The sequence below is a fragment of the Lemur catta genome, chromosome 2 (genome assembly GCF_020740605.2).
Source record: "Lemur catta isolate mLemCat1 chromosome 2, mLemCat1.pri, whole genome shotgun sequence".
Lineage (NCBI taxonomy): Eukaryota > Metazoa > Chordata > Mammalia > Primates > Lemuridae > Lemur > Lemur catta.
The window spans coordinates 119121185-119142283 of record NC_059129.1 but is presented as its reverse complement, the minus strand read 5'-3'; the positions used below and the strand labels follow the sequence as shown (position 1 = coordinate 119142283).

General features: G+C 36.3%; 1 protein-coding gene across 4 annotated transcripts in view; it reads right to left on the bottom strand.

Annotated features, from left to right (window-relative positions):
- AKAP7 (A-kinase anchoring protein 7) overlaps window positions 1-21099 on the bottom strand; it is a 115876-nt gene that overhangs the window by 82496 nt on the left and 12281 nt on the right. For all 4 annotated transcript variants that reach the window (XM_045544363.1, XM_045544362.1, XM_045544361.1 and 1 more), the window contains exons 3-5: window positions 19402-19538; window positions 10737-10873; window positions 6765-6925 (exon numbers count right to left, since the gene is read on the bottom strand). In XM_045544363.1, the coding sequence (XP_045400319.1) occupies window positions 6765-6925; window positions 10737-10873; window positions 19402-19538 (435 nt within the window). The remainder of the gene's footprint in view (window positions 1-6764; window positions 6926-10736; window positions 10874-19401; window positions 19539-21099) is intronic.

Here is a 21099-nt window from a genome sequence, read left to right as displayed (position 1 = left end):
AGATGAGAGGGCATTATTCTTAAGTCTTCAAATATTTGAAGAATTATCACGTAAAATGTTATATGTTAGCAACATGTTTGTATCACCTGAGAAAGCAAATAACATAAAGGTGTGGAAGCACAAAGTCGTTTATTCGGTTACTTATTAAGCAATTCCCGTACGTGCCAAGCACAGTATCTGCTGAGGGCAGCAAACATCTCCCTGCTGTTATGGAGCTTTTAGTCTCATGGAACAGATTTCAGTCCAATAAGGTGAAAGACTCCCCAATGTTCAGAGTTACCAAAAAACTCAATGGATATAATAAAAGGACTTTTCTTTACAGAAATTAAAATAGTGGGCACTGGTTACTATTCTTTTTGCTATCTACATTAATGTTTACGTATTATCTTATTTGATATAACAATTTTATTATTAACTGAAAGTTGTGGAGCTAGACAGCTACATCCAAGTTTAAAGTCTCAGAAATTGGCTAGTTCTGGCATATGAAAAGTCAAAGGCTTCACTTACGCTTATGAACTGTAGGAGGGGCGTATGGGTATAGTATGCTTAAGTTAAAGAAGTTGAGGAATTTTAAGAAAAGTAATAGCTGTGATGGTAGTAGTGGGAATGAGGTATTTATTATTAATAATGATAATAGCTATCATCTGTTTAACATTATATATGTGCCAAATACTCTAAGTACTTCATATCCATTACCTCACTTTATTTTCAAAATAGTTATTAATACTATGATACTCATTGTAAAAATAAAGAAACTGCAGTATTGAGAGGTGAAGTAAACTGCTTAAAGCCACTCAGCTGGTACCAGGCTGCTCAGTCAATTCTGGGTGACTGAAAATCTCACTTGCAGTCAGGATGGGCAGATTGGGCACTTGCTGCTCAAGCAAGCCAGTATCGCAATGCGAGCTAAGAAGCAACATCCTCAAAAAGTGACAGCAAGAATTCAGATGATAGCAAAAGGGCGGGGTAGGGAGTAAGAAAACCAGACAGCATGAACCACCAATAAGGAAAGGGCTTCATCTGGGAGTAGAACAAGGACAAAGGAACAGAGAACTAAGAAAATGAGGACAACACCTCCGGACTCCATGGGATGAGGGATTGGGTGAAAGAAGCAGCCTTCACCTAGAAGAAGCTGTGAGCTCAGATAAAAGCCAAATTTCAGCTAAGGCAAGAAGGTAAAAGGGGTGTTCTAGGAAAATGTTTAGGGAGTCCAGTTACTAATTTACAACGTAATAGACCAGCATAGTGATTAAGAGCACAGAATCTTGGGTCAGACTGTCTGGATTTGAGCCCTGGCTCTACCACTTACTAACAAATCACTTAACTTCTTTGTGCCTCAGTTTCACTGTTAAATGGGGGTGATGATAATGCTCCTCCTGTGGTTTGGATGTTGGTTGTCCCCACCAAAACTCATGCTGAAATTTGATCACCAGTGTGGTGGTACTGGAGGTAGGGCCTAGTGGGAGGTGTTTGGGTCACAGGGGTGGATCCTTCATAAATAGATTAATGCTTTCTCTTAGGAGTGAGTTCTTGTTCTCAGGGGACTGGCTAAGTTACTGGACAGTGGGTTGTTATAAAACTGAATTCAGCTTCCTAGACTCTCTCCTGCTTGCTCTCATGACAAGATCTCTGCACAAACCCGCTCACTTTTCCACTTCTCTGCCATGTTTTAACCCAGCCCTCACCAGAAGCTGGCCAGAGGGGCCAGACATGGTGCAATGGTCTTGAACTTCCCAGCCTGCAGATTCATGAGGTCAACAATGTCTTTTCTTTACGAATTATCCAGTCTCAAGGTATTCTGTTATAGCAACACAAAACAGACTAAGACAGGCCATTAGCTCATACACTTGTTAAAACTAAATGAATATTTGTAAGATGATTAGATGATGGTACAAAGTAAGTCCACTTAGAAGGTGTTTGATTGAAAATCAAGTAAATAAGAAAGGGATGAAGGAAAGGGTTAAGAGAGATGAAAAAGGAAGGAAGAATGGAGGCAGTGTGCTTGAAGAGGCAGGGGATGAAACTGAGGCTCTGATGTTCCTCAGTGGTGCAGGACTGTGAACACAGACATCCTGGTTGGGAGACAAGCTAGTCTTTCCTTAGTTCTAAATGAAATGTGGCTAAGTTGCTTTGATGTTTCTGAAGTGAGCCTAGCCCAAGCCATTAGGAGAAAGATCAGCAAGTCATTGGGACACCCACCAGCCTTTGATGGTTAGAAGTCCAAGACTTCATGTAGTAACAGAGCAACCTAGAAGGGCCCAAAGATACCAGAAACTGAACAGATTCCCCACAAGGAGCAGAAAACACAGGGTGTATTCTCCCCACCTTTGGGGGGCAATGACAGTCAAAATAAGAGAAAGCATAATGTTCAAATGAACATCCTAAAAACACTTCATTTTTTCTTTTATGAAATAAATGTACTTAAAATTTTTTATCATGCTAACCAAAGGCACTCTTCCCATTTAAAAAAAAAGATTTGCAAGAACTATTATAATTTTAGTAGGCTAAATTTTCAGCAATCTCTCAATCAAATAACCTTAACAAAATTACATTTAGCTGAAAAAAATGAATCAAATCACATACCATTTCTATGAGAAAAGCTTTTCAGTGCAATTTCATCATTGCAAAATGTGTGGACATGTTCTATAAATGCATAATTTTCAATATTTTTTTACTTCTATGAACTACTGGGTAATACTAGGAAAGGAAAAGGTCCTGTTTTATTCTGGAAAAACAAGATCACTCTAGGTCAAAGTGGACACAGTCTCTGATGTCACACACCTTACCCACCCCCAAGTGGCTACCACCACAAATCCACATGTACCAGGGGTGCAAGGATGGGCTGGTCTTTTCAGCCCACAGCACATACCAAAAACAACCATTGGTAGCAGCATAATTCAAGTATTGGTGGAATAGGAAAAGAGAAATATCTTTTTTTCACCCATCCTATGTTCATGGCTGAGAACCCTTTAACAGAAGACAAATTAACAAGAGAAAAGAATATAAATACATTTAATATAAGCTTCTTGTGACACGGGAGCCTTCAACAGGAAATGAAGATCCAAAGAAACATGTAAACCTGTATATTTTTAATGCTAGGTTTGATGAAGAAGTGGATAGCTAGAAGCAAGTACAACTGAGTAAAAAATTATGACCTAATTGTAGTAAACTGGGGGAAATATAGCAAGGCCTGTTCTTTCAGATTCTTCTCTTCCTCCCTGTGTCCTAGAGATAAGGATGTGCCTATCAGTATACAGAGGGCACCTCCCAAATGTGGGTCTTGTGACCAGCTTCAGGGGAAAAGGGTGGGAGGTCAGAGAGTGAACTTCCTGTTCCTTTTTCTCAAATTCCTTCAGCTTAAAATATTTTGGGGTAGCTGTCTTGACTCCCATCAACGGTAAAAACTCATCAATTCAGACTCTACTGGTTCAAAATGTACAATAATTTCCTTCAATTTTACCCATTAAAAATTCTAAATTACTCTTTATCCTGAAAATTTTCAGTAAGGAGTACAAACAATGGTGTCTAAAATTCATTCTTTTTTTTCATAACAATTATGCAATACTTTATGAATTTATTTTTTTAACTTGTAAATCCAAAAACTCTCAATGAAAATTAGGTAGCAGACCACAGATGACCCTTGAACAACACGGGTTTGAGCTGCACAGGTCTACCTATACGTGGATTTTTTTCAATAAAAGTTACAGCCACCGTGCCTGCCTCTCCTGCCTCCCCTTCCCCCTCCTCCACCTCTTCCGCCTCGGCCACCCCTGAGACAACAAAACCAACCCCTCCTCTTCCCCCGCCAAGTCAACATGAAGACGATGAGGATGAAGACCTTTATGATGATCCACTTCTACTTAATGAACATTAAAGGTTTTCTCTTCCTTATAAATTTCTTAAGAACATTTTCTTTTCTCTAGTTTACTTTATTGTAAGACTACAGTATATAATACATATAACATACAAAATATATGTGTTAATCCACTGTTTATGTTATCAGTAAGGCTTCAGGTCAACAAGAAAGGCTATTAGTACTTAAGTTTTGGGGGAGTCAAAAGTTACAAACTGATATTTGACTAAGGGTAGGGAGGTTGACACCCCAACCCCCATGTTGTTCATGGTCAACTATACTTACATTCTTCACAAATTCTCCTGTCTTCCATTAAGTCAGACTAGCTCTGCCTCCAGTATTTTGAACAAACAAGATTTTGCCACTCCCGTGTAGTCAAGTCATATACATAGTTTATTACAAAATTTTAAGAAATGTAGTGCCCTGGTCAATGGAATATATTCTTCTGAAAGGTAAAATATATCATTTGAACAAGTAGTTTCTAAAATATAACACAAAAACAAACATTATTTTACTGACACTATTTTAGTAGCACTAATCCTGAGGCATTATTTAAAAAATAAATCTAAAGAAGTAAAATATTGACAAAAATTTTATGTATTGAACAATCTCACTCTCTGCACACTATGTAAATAGAGGATCCAACTAAACTTCAATGCCTGGCATAGTAAATCCTCAATAACTAATAAATACATGTTGCTTCAGTGAGTGGATAAATAAATAAACATTTTCCATATATTTTGAAATACTTAGGTTTCTTATAAAAGTACATAAAATTATAATCAAAAGCATCAGTGCAATATACACATAAAAGATTAAAAGTATAACAGTGATGGAATGAGGAGAAAAGAATACTGTTCTCCCTCCATTTTTCATTTTTGTAATGTTTTGTTGAAATTTTTGGAAAACCATACATATTTTTAAATGATAGTACCTAATACCTCTGTATTCAAGAAAGGAATTACAGGGGCAGTGGCCTTTGCTAAAATGACAAACCAACATCCTTGCAGTCATATTCATATTAAAGCTGGTGAGATTCCACATTCCTCAGCACACAATGGATCTTTCATCAATATTGGAAAACGCCTTTGTGAGAATATTTGCAAAGAATGGATGGAATTCTCAATGTTGCAAGTACCCATTGAATTATTTAAAAGGACAATGAATGAATGACTGATTAGAAACGTTTATTGAGTGCAGACATATTTGTATTCCAAAAGAAGATATGTCTAGCATTTTCTCCAGAGCAGTCAGGAAGGACAGATGAAGTTTAACTGTAAGCATCAGTTTCTGAATGATTTGCCATCGAAACTATTAGAATTGCCTTCTCCTTGGCCAAATAGTGATTTGAAGTCCTGCTTGACTTTTAAATATTGTTTATTTGTTTGCATATTTGTTTACACATATTTTGTTCCACTCTAGCCCCCAAAATTGGATTTAAGATGACTCCAAAGAAGTATATACTATAATAGGATAAATTAATTTAAAATAAGGAAAATGAAACAAAGGAAAACTAAAACTGGAAAGATAAGATGAAGCTAGGTGTGGGGTAAGTGCTCAGAAATGATGGCATTATATCCTATATTCTAAATTGAAATAAGCCATAAACTTAGGTTCTAAGTTTTCAAGCAACCAATTCTAACCCAAAAACACAAGTTAAATATTCAACATTCACGAGGTAAAAACACTAATTTGTTCAAGGGATAAAATCCTGACATTGAGATTAAAAATGAAATTTTTCTAATCAGTTCTGTTACTTAATAAAATATAATCAACATTTATTTTTGTAAAAAATACTTAACAAGAAAGTATTTCTATAAACCCATTTCTTATAAAAATCAACAATATATGCCAAAAGAATTATGGTAAAAGCAATTTTGTAATATCAATTCCACAGAGATTTACATGATTTTTTTCTAAGTACATATGCAATTTTTTCATGGACTGGCTTAGTCTAAGAATGTATTTCTCAGTGAGAGAAATAGATGCTATTACAACAAATAGAAAAAGAAACGAGAAAAGTAGAAAAGTGTTGTGATAAACAAACCTTGTAAACATGCAATATCCAAAATATTTTCTCCATAGAGGTTCTGCATATCCTTTGGTAGATTTATTCCTACACATTCCTACTATTTTGTTGCTATTATAAATTATATCTCATAGAAAAATAATTTAACTATTTACTGTTTTTTGTGTATCGATTTTATACCTAGCAACCTTGCTGAATCCTATAATTAGTTTTAGTGCTTTGTCTTGTTTTGAAACTTCTACCTACCATTTATTTTTCTTTGTGAAGTCAAAAAGAAAGGTTTCTTCATACTCTTTATTAACCAGAAATCTCCTAAATTCTTAAAATCCAACATATAACTCTCTGATCACAACTAACTTTCTCACTCATACTTGTATTAACCCTAATCTTCAGTCCTATTATTCCATTCTTCTTCCAAGCATTACCCCATCCAGACTCCACCACCTTCTGTTGTGTACACCCAATAAAGCCTCACATCAAACACTTAACTCTTCCCACAAGCCTTTGAATAAGCAACTGGCGATCCTTATTAATTCATTCAAAACTTATTAAGTGACAACTATATGTCAATGTCATGAGAAGCACTGAGATTCTTCAGACTTATTATTGCGACAGTCCTAACAAATACTTAAGTCTAGTCCACCACCTTCCAGAAAGCCCCAGAATCAACATATTCCTCAAGTACAAGAATCAAGATAACATTTCAGGCCCTTTATTTTACCATTTACTTACACAAGCAAACACCAAAGCAGCTCACTTATAAAGTGAGGTTATACTGACTCCCCAAAATTAAAAGATGTCAAGCCTCTATTACAAAAATTGGGGGGAAAAATTGCTTCTTCAACAGATGAGATTTCATGAGTGTATTGCTGTCTGTTTTACCTGCTATCTCCAAAAGTGGGTTTATGTGATCTCCTTCTGCCAGCTTCACAAATCCAACTTGATTTCCAAAATTGCCAATACCTTGAAAGGGCAAAATCAAATGTTTTCCTTGGAGGATTTCTTCTATGAATGGTTTTAATTCCAAAAGAGCATCAATACCCCTGGTAAGAGACAATATACTTTTCAGTAACACATTAAGTAATAAAATATACAAAACCAAATAAGAAACAAAGTACTCAATTTTAGAAAGATGAATTAATTTTGATATTTGCATTAATTATTTTAAAGCTTAAAATGTCTTCTAAATCTACCCTATATGAATAAAACTAATATTAATTTTTAACAAAAGGCTGGGCATGGTGGCTCACACCTGTAATCCTAGCACTCTGGGAGGCTGAGGCGGGAGGATCACTTGAGGTCAGTAGTTCAAGACCAGCCTCAGTAACAGCGAGACCCCGTCTCTACTAAAAGTAGAAAGAAATTACCAAGCAACTAAAAATAGGAAGAACAAAAATTAGCTAGGCGTAGCGGCGCACACCTGTAGTCCCAGCCACTTGGGAGGCTGAGGTAGGAAGATCACTTGAGCCCAGTAGTTTGAAGTTGCTATGAGCTAAGCTGATGCCATGGCAAGACTGTCTCAAAAAAAGAAAAAATTATCAAAAACTATAAGAGAAGTGAATTAAGTCTTTACCTAATTATAAATAAATTGCTATAAAGAAATGAAAGTGATACCATTTTATAGCTCACCAAAAAATTTTTAACCAAGGAAATACTACATGGGCAACTAAAAAAAAATTACTGATAACATATCCCCAAAAACACAGTACCAAAAGACCTTATATCTTAGACTATGTTAAAAGTTCTAGGTTCTTGCTAAAACTACTAATACTTATATGGAACTTACTATTTATGAGGCACTCTACTAAAACTTAATATATATAATCTTTTAAAATATAATAGTCTCTATAATAATTTACTGTACTCAGATTCAAATATTAACAAAATATAAGTTTAATTACATTCCCCAACTGCAACTGGGTTTGTTGCTATAGCTGTTTAGCCTATGTGATTATAGGACTACCCTGTGTTTCAAATGCTTTATTTTTCTTTATAAAAACAAATGTTTACTATATTATTGAATTAGACATTATCAGATTTTGAGTATTTTGACAATTAGGATCAATTACTTTCATCTTGAAGAGAATTTTGGTATAGGTACTCTAAGAAAAAAATAAAATTTCACTAGAGGGCAGCAATTACTTACAAAAGAAATAAGCACGTTCTTACAGTATGGAGAGGGCTCTAAAATGCCCTTCTAGTGAAGTATCACTGATGTAAATTATTTTGATCTGTGATTCGTTCACCAGTCAAATATCTGAAAAAAATTAGGTATTTTTCTAAATATTTCATATTTCTAAGTTAGTCATCATGTAAAGTTTTTAACTGATTTTCTGATGACTCCCATACTCAGTCTTACTTCTCTGTCATAACATAATGTATAATACTTTAGAATAGCTTTGTAGATGTCAACATTTCTCACTGTACCTCCAAATCCACATTCTAAATCCAATCTTACCTAAAAGTATTTATGTTAATTCAAAATGACACAATGAACACGTCTAATTCAACACTGTCCTTCACTGTATGCTGTGAATTAAAGCATGTGATAACAAAACAGCCACCTCTGGCTCATACATCATAAACTGGGAGAATTCAAGATACTTATTTTAAATGAAACTAAATGCTAAAGCAGACCATGAGAAAAGTTATGACTTTTCAGAGATAGTGAATTCTATATACTGTTTTTCTTTAAAGAAATATAAATGATGTAAACTCAGTCCAACTCAGTTCTCTTAGTAGTATAAATAAATAAATTTGCCCCAATAAGAAGCCATTGATTCACAGACTGAGAAGGAATCACAGTATCAACTGGGTTGTATCACTAACTTTCAATTCTTCTAAATAGAATATGTTTTCAAAAGTGGTATGTGGAAAGACTTCTTTATGGTAAAATAAGTAAAAAGTATATGTTATGTAAAAAATAAAATTCTGAAACTGGAGTTCAAACCCAAAGGCTATTTCAAATTAAGACAAGACAGCCATCTTTTCAAATCAGTAGTTGGGTTTAGCCAAATATATTTATTTCTATTCCTTTCTTCTACACTGTGAGGACACAGAGGACCTTAGGCAACATCTACCTGAAGAAATTCATGATTTAAAAAAAAAATGTCTCTGCATATTCCATATCCAATCTATTGATCAATACTTTATTAAACATCTAAAATTTGATATTAGATTTGGAAAAGTAAGAATAAATATAAGACAAACAATCTAGGTGTCTAGCATATTTTACAGTATAGGATAAAAGATAAAAATTAAAAATTGGAGACTTTTCAAAAATCCTACATATAAACAATGTCTTCCCAGAAACTCGATTTCACTGTCACTATACAGCTGCCCAAAGTGAGGCCACACCTAGAAGAATCTCACCATCATTTGAAAACTGATACCTCTGCCCCTCCAGCATGTGAGGTGGCCTCATCCAATCAGTTGAAGGCCTTAAGAGAAATAACTGAGGTCCCCTGAGAAAAAAGGAATTCTGCCTCCAGACTGCCTTTGGATTTGAGACTCCAACATTGACTCTTCCCTGCTAGACTGCCCTGCAGATTTCAGGCTTGCCAACTCCCTCAACCATGTGGGACAATTCCTTAAGCCAAATCTCTCTACATAAAGATACACATGTCTACAAAGATAGACATAGATATCTATATAGATATACTTCCTACTAGTTCTCTGGAGAACCTTGACTAATAGACCATTCTAACTCAGAGTACTACTCCTTTCTCTCAGCCTGTCGTCTTCTTGTACCACATCTTCTTTGGCTTCTCTTTTTTCAAGAGCATGAGAGTATTTATTTTTTCTATTGCTTGGCAAAGTCACCAGCCAAAGCAAGTAAAGTGAAATCTCTGCTCCTCTCTGCCTCTTGCAGGGTGCTCAAGGCTGCTCTGTGGTATATTAGCTTGGGACAGATCAAAAGATTAATCTCTAAAGAGATGAGATTCTACTGTTTAAAAGAAATAACTAAAATAATCATAATGGGGCTTGACATTTTGAATTATTAATTGTTTTATTTTCTCCCATTTATTTTTCCTTTTTTTCATCCCCTTCCAAGTTCAAGTTTTTGTTCTTCATTCCCTCAGGAGTCCTATACGTCAAGGTGGAAATCAGAAGTAACCTGCAACTCACCCTGGCTTTGGTTTTCCAAAGAGCTTAAGCTTGAGCTTAAGACAGTGGACTATATAGGAGATAACAGGGAAAGGGAGAATATTAAGTACAGATGGAGTGTCCCACAGAATTGGGGGAAGAGCAAGGTTTCTCCACTCCAGATTAGAAGGCAGTAACCAATGACTCATATTCAACCTTTATGGCACTATCCTGGCATGGGGGTGGGGTGGGATGGAGTACAGGGACTCTAAGAATGACCAAGGTGAAACTGAAATTGTCCAGTGGCATAGAAAAATGGGAGCTCTAATATCTAATAATAGAGTACCTACTACATGCCAGGCCCTATATAAGCAGCTCTTGCATGTATTGGTATTATTATTTTCTCCATTTACTTACAAAATAAATGATTTGCCCAAAGTTGGGAAGCTAGTAAGAGGTCGTTATGCCATAGTTTCAGACTCCTTACCTAGAATCCTAACCTAAATGGTCAAACTCCAGAGTGTTTATATAATAAGTGCAGGCAAAACAATTACATAACCAAGGGCTACCATTTGACAACCCTAACAAAAGTCTAGATTAAATAGAAGAATATTTATATAGTTAATTATGTGCATTAACTATTAATTGGAATAAATTATAATAAAGAATACTTCTTTGGAATTTCAGTGCCTCTTGGGGTTCTGCTATGTTTACTTGTATTAAAGTAATAATTTGGAAAATAATATTCAAGAAAGTTATATTACTCACAGGTTTACTTCATCTTCATTAAATAATTGCATCACTAGCAGGGTAATATGAAAGGAACCATCACCAACCATTGCTTTGGCCAGTCGCTGATCTTGTTGTATTATTGCATTTTGCAAGATCTTGATTCCTCCTGTAATCTAATCACACACACACACACACACACACACACACACACACACACACACACACACACAAAAGACACAGAGGAGGTTAGGTAAGAAAATTTCTTAATGGTAAATGGAAATCAAGAAGAAAAATAAGCAACGACCAAAATTAGAACAATGTCAAGACTCTTCTACCAAACAAATGTTTGTCTACTTGTTCTCAAATATCCTAGATATTTGAGACAGCCTAATAGGCTAATATTTGAGACAGCCTAATATACATCCTATTAGACTTGGACAGCCTAATAGGATGTATACGTTTTTTTGAAAATCACACAATGCTTGTCCATCTTAAGAACATTGAGCCCCACACGCTTATTTTGTAGATCAGATCAGTGGTTGAGTGGAAAAACTCTCAATGACCATGCATCTTTTCAGAAATTTGTCCTTGGAATACACAATATGACTCAATAATTATGATCTTTCCTAAGAAAAAGGCTTTATTCTTGCCACAGAAAGGTCAAACCAGCAAAGAACATTCCATTTCTGTTAGAAGCAATATTTACTTGTCACCAAATGAATGTGTCTGAGAACCCATTCCTCATAACCTTTAAGATTTTTTTAGGACAGCAATAATTTCAACAGGATAGACAACAGTCACTTGTCCAGAAATGTGAGGAGGGTCATTACCATGAAGATGGAGTTGCAAAGAAGTTCAAATGCACACTTTAGGAAAACAGTCACAGCCTGCCTCCAGGTGACACCCCACTGACCTTGTCACCCACCTGCCTTCCCTCTCAGTACCTACTCCTCTGAAACAGGAGGAGGAATGATGCATCCTCCCTTCTCCACTTCCAGTTAGATCCAACTCTAGTCAACTTCTAAATTTGAGAGTAATGGAAAGCAGTTTGAACATGAAATGGCAAATCCAGAAAAAGAGAGAGAGGAAAAGAGAGAGAAAGAGAGAGGAGAGAGCACATAGAAGCCCTAAGGGAACAGAAGGCCCCTATGCAGCAGAATTAGTGAGAGGGAAGGGGTGGGGGTGGCGGCAGCAGAAGCAGGACCCATAAAAAAGCAGAGATAAGAAAACACTGAATCATCAGCATAGCAGACTGTTCTGATACTAAAGTGGCTGTTTTACCCTGAACAATGTTCCCATTATCTGTGGAATGTGATTGGGGAAATCATGAGATGCTGTCCTGGAATCTGACTTCTCATTGACAAAGACTCTCTCCTTTGACTAAAACTTTATTCAGGCTCCTCTGAGTCCTCTGTTTGACTAGGCCAGACCTTGGCTTTCTCTCTCTTCCTTGTATTATAGAAGCTAGTTGGAGCAAGAATCCTACTAAGTCAGATACCACCTTTGTATCTGACCACCCATCTTAGAGACCTTACCACCCTGGCCTGCCTTCACTGATAATCCTATCAAGTCAATTTAGCCAGAAACCCCTTATTCTTGATGTTTCCTTTAAGTAATTTTCCATCCACTGACCTCCACCCTGCTCCTTGGCATGAATCCCCACTTGGCCTTGCTTGAGTCAGAATTGAGTTCAACCTCTCTGCCCCACTGGAAGACCGCAGTGCGGTGGTCTGTACCTATCACCATGGCCCCTTCCTGAATGAAGCCTGCCTTACCATCTTTAACACATGTCATGAGTATTTTTTCTTTAAACATCATGTACTTTTACAATAAATCCACATCACCCAAAATAATCTCAGCCTTTCTCTATGTCTTGTAAGTAAAAGAGATTAACAGAAGAAATGGTTTTTCCAGCAGGAAGTTACACAATGACACCTAACATAACATTTACCAATATAAGATGTCACCTCTATGATACCCAATTAAAGAATATTGATAGCCTGATAAATAAAATGCTCCAAACATAATAGTATGCAAAGATTTTATAGAGTCACCATTTTCTCTACTTTATGTAAATAAAATGAAATTACAAAGCCAAGCATAGTGGCTCACACCTGTATTCCTAAGGAGGCTGAGGCAGGAGGATCACCTGGGGTCACGAGTTCAAGGCCAGCCTGAGTAACACAGCGAGACCCTGTCTCTACAAAAACTATAAAACATTAGCCAGGTGTGGTAGCACATGCCTGTAGTCCCAGCTACTCAGGAGGCCAAGGCAGGAGGATCACTTGAGCCCAAGAACTTGAGGTTACAGTGAGCTATGATCACATCACTGTACTGTAGCCAAGGTGACAGAGTGAGATCCTATCTCAACAAAAAAAAAAAAAAGAAATTATAATTCCTTGAGGACAATGTCTCTTTCTTCTACACTGCTGTCCCACCACAATGCCAGGTGATAATAATAAAAACAATATTAAACAACAGCAGCAGCAAAGCAACTGACCTTTGTTGTGTGCTCACTAGGTTCTATGTCCCACAGTAAGCATTTACATATATTAGCTCAATGAAGCTTCTCAACAATCCTATGAGGTAGATATTGGTATTATCTCTATTAAAATAAATTGAAACACAGATTTTTAAAAATCCCTTAAAGACCATATACCACACAAAGCAAAGGAGCTTGAGAAAAGAATAAAGTGCATATGAGAGAAGATGAGGGGAGCACCTGGAGGAAAAGATTCGGGAGAGTTGAGAAGTAGCTAGAAAGCAATGGAGTAAGAAAAAATGTCAGCAGAGTTACAAGGAGTCTGTTTTTGAGAGGCGGCAAAAAGAGGGGCAGAAATGTGGGAACTGACTTAAGAAATGAAATACCAAGGGAAGAGACATTTAAAGGGGATTTTCAGCAAGCCTTTTTGGATACTATGTGCTATGGTTTGATTGTGCCCCCCAAAGATCATGTGGTGGAAACTTGATCCCCAATGAGGGGGTGTTGGGAGGTGGGGCCTAATGGGAGGTGTTTGGGTTACGGGGCAGCGCTCTCACGAAGGGGTTAATGTTGTTATCACAGGAGTGGGCTCATTATCTCCGGTGTGGGTCCTTATGAAAGGACAAGTTCAGCCCCTCTTGCTCTCTCTATCTCACTTTCTCTGTGGCCATAAGATGACACAGCCAAGAAGCCCCTTACCAGATGCTGGGCCCTCGATCTTGAATTTCCCAGCCTCTAGAACTGTGAGAAATAAAATTCTGTTCTTTATAAATTACCCAGTCCCAGGTATTCTGTGACACCAGCACAAAATGGACTAAGACAATGGAACACACTGGCTCTCTTTTAAAAAGCCTTTAGCCTAAGTGTGCATTACTCTGAAATGTTTTAAACTGGAATTTTCAGAGTTTTTTCCAGATGCAATGCAGTGCTGAGATTGGCTTACAGGAATAACGGAGTAGCTCAAGTGAATCCAGGTACATATGGAAAGGGCCTAGCCCAATGTCAAGTACATCATAGGTACTCAAAATGTACCTCAAAACAATGCAATTACATCTTCAAATCTCAGCTGGTAGAACAGTTATTCTGGTTTAATTTATGATGAGAAAGTAGCTTAAGATAAGAACTTAGTTATATAATAGAGAGTGATGTAAATTAAGAGTGCTAGACTCAGGTCACAAATCCTGGATTTTAACCCAAGGTCTGCCAGAGGTGTGATGCCACACAAGTCACCTAGTCTCACTAAGCCTTGGTTTCTTCAATTGCAAAATAGGAATAATAAAAATCTGCATTGCCAAACTAACATGGTTACATTAAAGATCACTTTAGTACACGAAAGTACTTTGTAAGTTCTATACCATTGCCTAATATAAAGTTACAACACTAACAATATTATTAAATCAGTTGTTCTCTACCAGGGCAATTTTGCCTCCCAGGGACATTTGGCAATACCTGGAGACATTTTTGGTTGTCTCAATCTGGGGAGGAAGAGGAATTGCTATTTGTACCTGGTGGGTAGAATGTTTGCATTTTCATAATAACTTAGTCTTTATTCTAAGCTCAAGTACTAATTACAATACATGTAAATTCAGGACAATGTTCACAATTCCATCCATTTGTATATTCTCCATTTTAGTATAATGCCAACATGGTATCACAGTTTTAGACCATTAGTATTAATATCTTTGAATTACCCAGTAGCTTATAAAATTGTAAATTAAAAACTAAAACACTTTTAAGACTATTATTTCTCTGAAGTCACACAGTACTCACAATGCAGGATTAGCCTCAAATGTATGAAAATTTCAAAGTTAATATAATCAACCAATATATTCTAAGTATGCTTTGATGTTCCAAGTTAATTTATATGTTCCTTGATATCATCTTAAAATTGTTAATGCTTTCTGTTCCCAATTACATTTTTAAAAAGAAAAGAAAAAGAAACACACTTCAGAGTCTTCTTTATATGTCATTTTTTTAAAGTACCAATGTCATCAAAGGCCAAAGGAAACTAATTTTAACAGCCACTGTTTAAAATTCTATAAAGTCATTAAAGCTTATCTGTCACCATAATCCCCAGCCATTGGCAGTACTGTACAAAGTACATTTTTAAAACCTAATACTATAAAGTCAAATTTAAATGACAGTGAAAGAAACTTCTAAAAATAAAAACTTTATTGAAATCTTCAATATTTCATTCATTAATTTCTTTGTGTTAAAAGAATAAAAGCAGACACCCATCTGCTAAATATCACCACTAAGCCATATTCCACATGCCTAAAAATAATGCAATTTGTTCCTATATCTTTTAAGCTTTCTAATTGACTCAAATCATATGTCAGTTCAAAGAAAATGCCTCAAAGTTAGGATGCTTCTGCATAAGAGAAGAGTTGCATTCTAGCACATTGTAGGAGAATGTCTTTGACCTTATCAGTTGATATCGTTTTTGGAATTTCTCCAAGCTGTTACATACATTTTTCCTAAATTTCTTGCCTTATTCACATTTACTGGAATTATCACATCAATTTGCTAATTAACTTGTCTTTAAAGCTGAATATTCTCATTTGTATTGTTTGCCTACAACCATGAAAAGAACTTGAAAAACTGATCATATAGCAATAACTGGAGTAAAAGTAAAAACATCCTCCTCAAATAAAAGAATGTTCTATATCTACCAAGTGCTTAACATATACATGATGGTATCAAATACTTTTACTATTACGTTTTCCAGAAAAAAACTAAATGCACTAATCTACTTTCACATTTTCATAAGACCAGCAATTTTCACATTACAAAATGATGAAATACAGAATTAAATGTAAAAAATGCCTTTTAAAACCCCCGAAGAAAATCATCTTTTTCCACTAGCATATTTTTAAAAGATACCAAAAAAAGTTAATATATTCCTAATTTCAACCAGCTTCTGACTATGCCTTGTATTTTTTCCATGTTGATTTACTTTACATTATTATCTCTAAGAAATTATACAAAACCAACATGTGGGTAAATCCAGCTAGAATTAATAACCAAACAATTCTAGCCATTTAAGAAACATTAAGGATTTATTATAATCCCATCAAAATTTTTTCTTCTTTTATTTTCAAATTAACATGTAATTGCAGGTTAACAAAGAAACACATACTTTCATATACTTCCAATTAGGATATTTTTATGCAACTATTTTAATTCCTTTTCAAATTCTATTGCTTAAAAATATGAAATCAAGATTTTCCATTAATAATGAATTGCAAATTTCTAAGAATGTGTTTAAAATCAAAGACCTGTGTAATTCCGAACACTTTTTTCTTTAAAACTAGATGCCAACAAGTAGAGGCCAAAAGTAGAGCAACTCATTGTGAATGTGCTAGCTTCCAAAAGCTTGTTTGCAGGTCACTTAATTGGAACTTGGAATACAGTCTTCCATTGAAACAATGTTATAAATGGTGCTTCTTTTCCCAAGCCTTCCCACAAAAGCTCATAAGTAGTTTAAAATGAAAATTAACATTAGATACTTTAAAACAAACAGAAAAGGTACTCATGCAGAAGATATAAAATATATCTCCTAATCTTGCCCAATCCCTACATCTTCTCCCCATATTTATATGTAAGCTTTCTAAACTATTAACTACAAATAAGTCTCTTGGAGGGAAACATCAAATTATATGGTTTCAAGGTCACTTGAAACTTGCATTTCCCACTATTGTACATCACCCTACCTCTTTGAAAACAAATAACTGCTACTGAACCTATATTATGAAACCAGCATTTGTAACACTGTATTTATTATTTCAAGTGTGCTGATTATAACTTGTTATAGCAGAAACACACTTTCCCCCTTGAAATGACAGCTGTGTGTGTGTATGTGTGTGTGCACCTACTCTTGGACAAGCACTGGTCTATGTACTGGGAATACTCTAAAAACCTTGGGAAGAAGGAAGCGTCAAGTTGCTAGGATGGCAAAGGACAAACAGAAAGCTATGAAAGCCGTTAGCTGGGGGGATGGGGTGAGGAAACAGGCGCAGTTGACCTAGTCAGGGTGGTCACGGGTGAAGAGGTTTGAACTGAGATTTGGGCATTAAGACAACCAAGAGGAGGGAAGAGAAGACTCCCAGCCAGAGGAGGCTTACCCTCGGGCAGAGGGAACCTGGCAAGTCCCAGGCAGGCCCGAGGAGCTCAAGCAGAAAGAGTAGGGGCTCAAGTGGCAAAGGCAGAACAGACAAAGCCTGACAGAGCATGCTAAAGGGTTTGTCTTTATTCTGCCAACAACGGGAAAATCCTGAATTGTATAAGCAAGTCAGCAATATGTCCAGATTTGGGTTTAGAAAATAATCGTTTGAAGTAGGTATTAACACCTACCTCATTGCACACCTGAAGAAACTGAAACGAAAAGAAATTAGATAACCTGACTGATACCCAGAGCAGAGTCTGTGACCCAGCGGCTACTCCAGCAAGGTCTGTGGAACTGCAAGGCCCGCACTCTGGCCACTGTCTGCACAGCCTCACAGGGGAGGGGAAGCAGACACAAAGGCTACAGCAGTTTGTAGGGTGAAAACTAAGCGCTCTAGACAGGACTCCCTCATCTTCTTCCTCCCAACAACCTTGTGGCCTAAACTCTAGAACGAAAGAATTTCTCTTTCCTCTCCATCCCCTTCCCTACCTTCGCTACCCCACCAGCACATCCCGGCAATCTTCCCATCTTCACTGGAAGAGGTAAGAAGCCAGAACCAGGCCACGAGGAGAGTGGGGGCAGGCGTGAGGGTGATGCAGAGGTGTTGTTCAGCCCACCGTGGGAGCAAAGAACAGAGGTGTACAGAGGTGTGAGGGGAGAAGTATAAAATGAGTGGCCTAATGAGAGCAACTCCTAGAAGTGCTTCTGGAACATTTACATTGAGAGACTCCGTGCTGGAACAATCTCTAAGAAACAAACCAAAACAAAGAACCTGGATTCTCTTCCAATCACAAATCATGTGTCCTTAGGGAAGTCACTTTAACTGTCTGACAGTCAGTCTCCTTAGGACCTGGCTTCTGTCTGACTGCTCATTAAAGCAGCACCAACTCTCACTCCCTGAGCTCTGCTAATCCCCACATGTATACATGATCCTAAATTTCAAAGAAAACCTATCCAAACAACTTGCAAGTATTTTAATATAATATATAATTGCAGATTACACTAAACTGTATACCACCTAAACACTTTTAAGGACTATTTTACTGTTAACCAGGCAAAGGAATCAAATATGTATAGGTAAAATCAGAATATGATTCTTCACTGTATCAAATCTAAAATCTTCTATGGCTAGGCAATTTTTCTCTTTTCATGTATCTTTTCTTCCCAGATAAACTGTGTCTCACAGACTAGATATTTCCTAGAATGCCCCCAACAGAATTTTCTTTTGATATTTATTTCTTTGATCTCAATTTGGTTTGATTTTTTAAAATTCATTAGCATTCCCTAGAGACATTCTGGTTAAATAAGGGGAGAAGCAACCTGAAAATGTGCCTGGTCAAAGAGATACTAATCCACAATCAAACAGAAATTCAGATCTGGCTCCTAAATTGGACCAAGATGTAAAAACAGTCAGTCTTCCAAGTGAGGTGTTCTTTCCTGAGGCATTTTAATTCCTACCACACTGCTTTAGCAGTTGTAATTAGATACAGTAGTTTTCTCTCTCAAGGGTTTCTCAGTATGGGCTAATTGGCTGGTACCATTTCCTATTATTCATACCACATTAATTTTTCAGATTTTTAATAGATTTCTACCAAGTTCATGGTAAAATATTAAGCTAGTACAAGGAGTAATTTTTACAGAAAGTATGTTGCAATAATCACTACCATAAACAAGAAAAAGCAGCAAGAAACCTGAGTTTACTTTCCCAGGATTTCGGAATCCTCTTTTCTCAGCGGGTCACTGCTCTCTGCTTCTAAAGGATTTCTCCGATGTAGTGAACAAATGCTTGCAAAGGACCTTGATGTGCCATCTGATGACACAAGTGACCTTCACAAAATTATTGTTTAGAAATAATTGTTTAAATAATATTTTTCAAAATTATTGTTTAAATACATTCCTATTATTTACACAGGAATATTCCCTGTATGGTCTTGCTAAAATGCCACCGAAGAGTCTTAGAAGCTGAGAGCAAGTGGATTTATAAGCATTTAGTGTACTTTAAATATAACTTAGAATAAAACCTCACAGTAAAAATAGTTTTTAAAAAATAGCACCTCTTTCTTGGTGATCGGAATGGAAAGGAAATAGTTGGGTTGATAATCTTTTTGCTTTTTGTTCTTCTTTATTTGATCACTCTTGCTCTGTTCATTTTCTTTACTTCTCTTCAAATTTATTTGAGGTTCATCAGTGACTGGAGGAAAAAAGTCAAACAACAGTATGTCTAATACATTTAAACAAAGGTAATATAGTGAGAAAAAAAAGAAACAAGCGATATATAAGTAGCAATCATTCATAATTATCCTTTTCAAATCTAAAGCAGAAATTGGCAAACACTTCTGTAAAGGACCTCATAGTAAATATTTTATACTTTGCAGATCATATGCTCTCTCGTGCAACCACTCAACTCTGCTGTAGACAAAATATAAATGAATGGGTATACCTGTGTTCTGATAAAACTTTATTTACAAAGCAGGTGGTTAGCCAGATTTGGCCCACAGGCCGTATTGTGCTAATCCCTGATCTACAGCATAGCTAACAACTCTTCTCTCCTCAATGCCACAATTTTCATAACATTAGGAAAGATCATTTTCCCATCTATCCTGTGTATGTATATTTATTTGTGATTTTTAGGTCATAACCAGATGCAGCACTGACATGCAAACTTTGGTTTGTGACCCTTGCCACACTACAAACTATTTGTTGAAAAAATTAAGAGAATGCTTTAGAAACTTTCATAACAATTGGGCAGAATAATTTTGTCTGTTAAATTTTTATTCCTATTTTTGTTTGTTTTGCTATTTGAGACAGAGGCTCACTCTACTGCCCAGGCTGTAGTGAAGTGGTGTAATCATAGCTCACTGCAGCCTCGAACTCCTGGGCTCAAGCAATCCTTCTGCCTTAGCCTTCCCAGTAGCTGGGACTACTAATTTCTATTTTAGAGATGAGGTCTCACTATGTTGCTCAGGCTAGTCTTGAACTCCTGGTCTCAAGCAATCCTCCTGTCTCAGCCTCCCAAATTGCTGGGATTACAGGCATGAGCCACCGTGCCTGGTTTATGCAAGTTTTTTTTAATACGAAAAAATCAAATCAATATGTTATAGGGCTGCCTGCAATTTTAGATACCTAAGAAAAGGTCTTAGATTTGACTGTAGTAATTTAGTTCATTACTAAATGTACTAACTTTTAACAGAAGCCACAAAATGAAGAACAAATATATTTTAATCCATTTCAGTTAATAAATACCTTTCTAGCCCACCTCCACCTACTGTTAGTATAACTGGTACTCTGGAAACAGTAACCAATTTTAATATAGTCTGGAACCAGAGTGCCTGGCTTAGAATCCTGGCTCTCCCACTTACTGGCTGTGTGATCTTAGACAAGTCCTATAAACTCTCCTTACCTCAGTTTCCCCACTGTAATTTTAGAATAATAATAGCTACTTCATAGGATCTTCTTGAGGATTCAGTCTGTTAATACATGAAAGCGTTTAAACCACTTCCTGGTGCAAAGCAAAGTACTATTATTATCTATTATGACATATTACCCCAAACTAAACATAATTAGGGAGATAAATCTGCATCTGCTAAAGGTCATTTAAGCAACTCCCAAAGAAAAACAGATGATTTATAAACTATCCATTGTTTTTTATCACCCAGATCAGTTGTACCTTCTATGGGTATAGAACATGAAAAGCTGTTTTGAATAGTGTTTAAAAAATTAAATATTGAAAAATAAATTTCAAAAGCAAGACA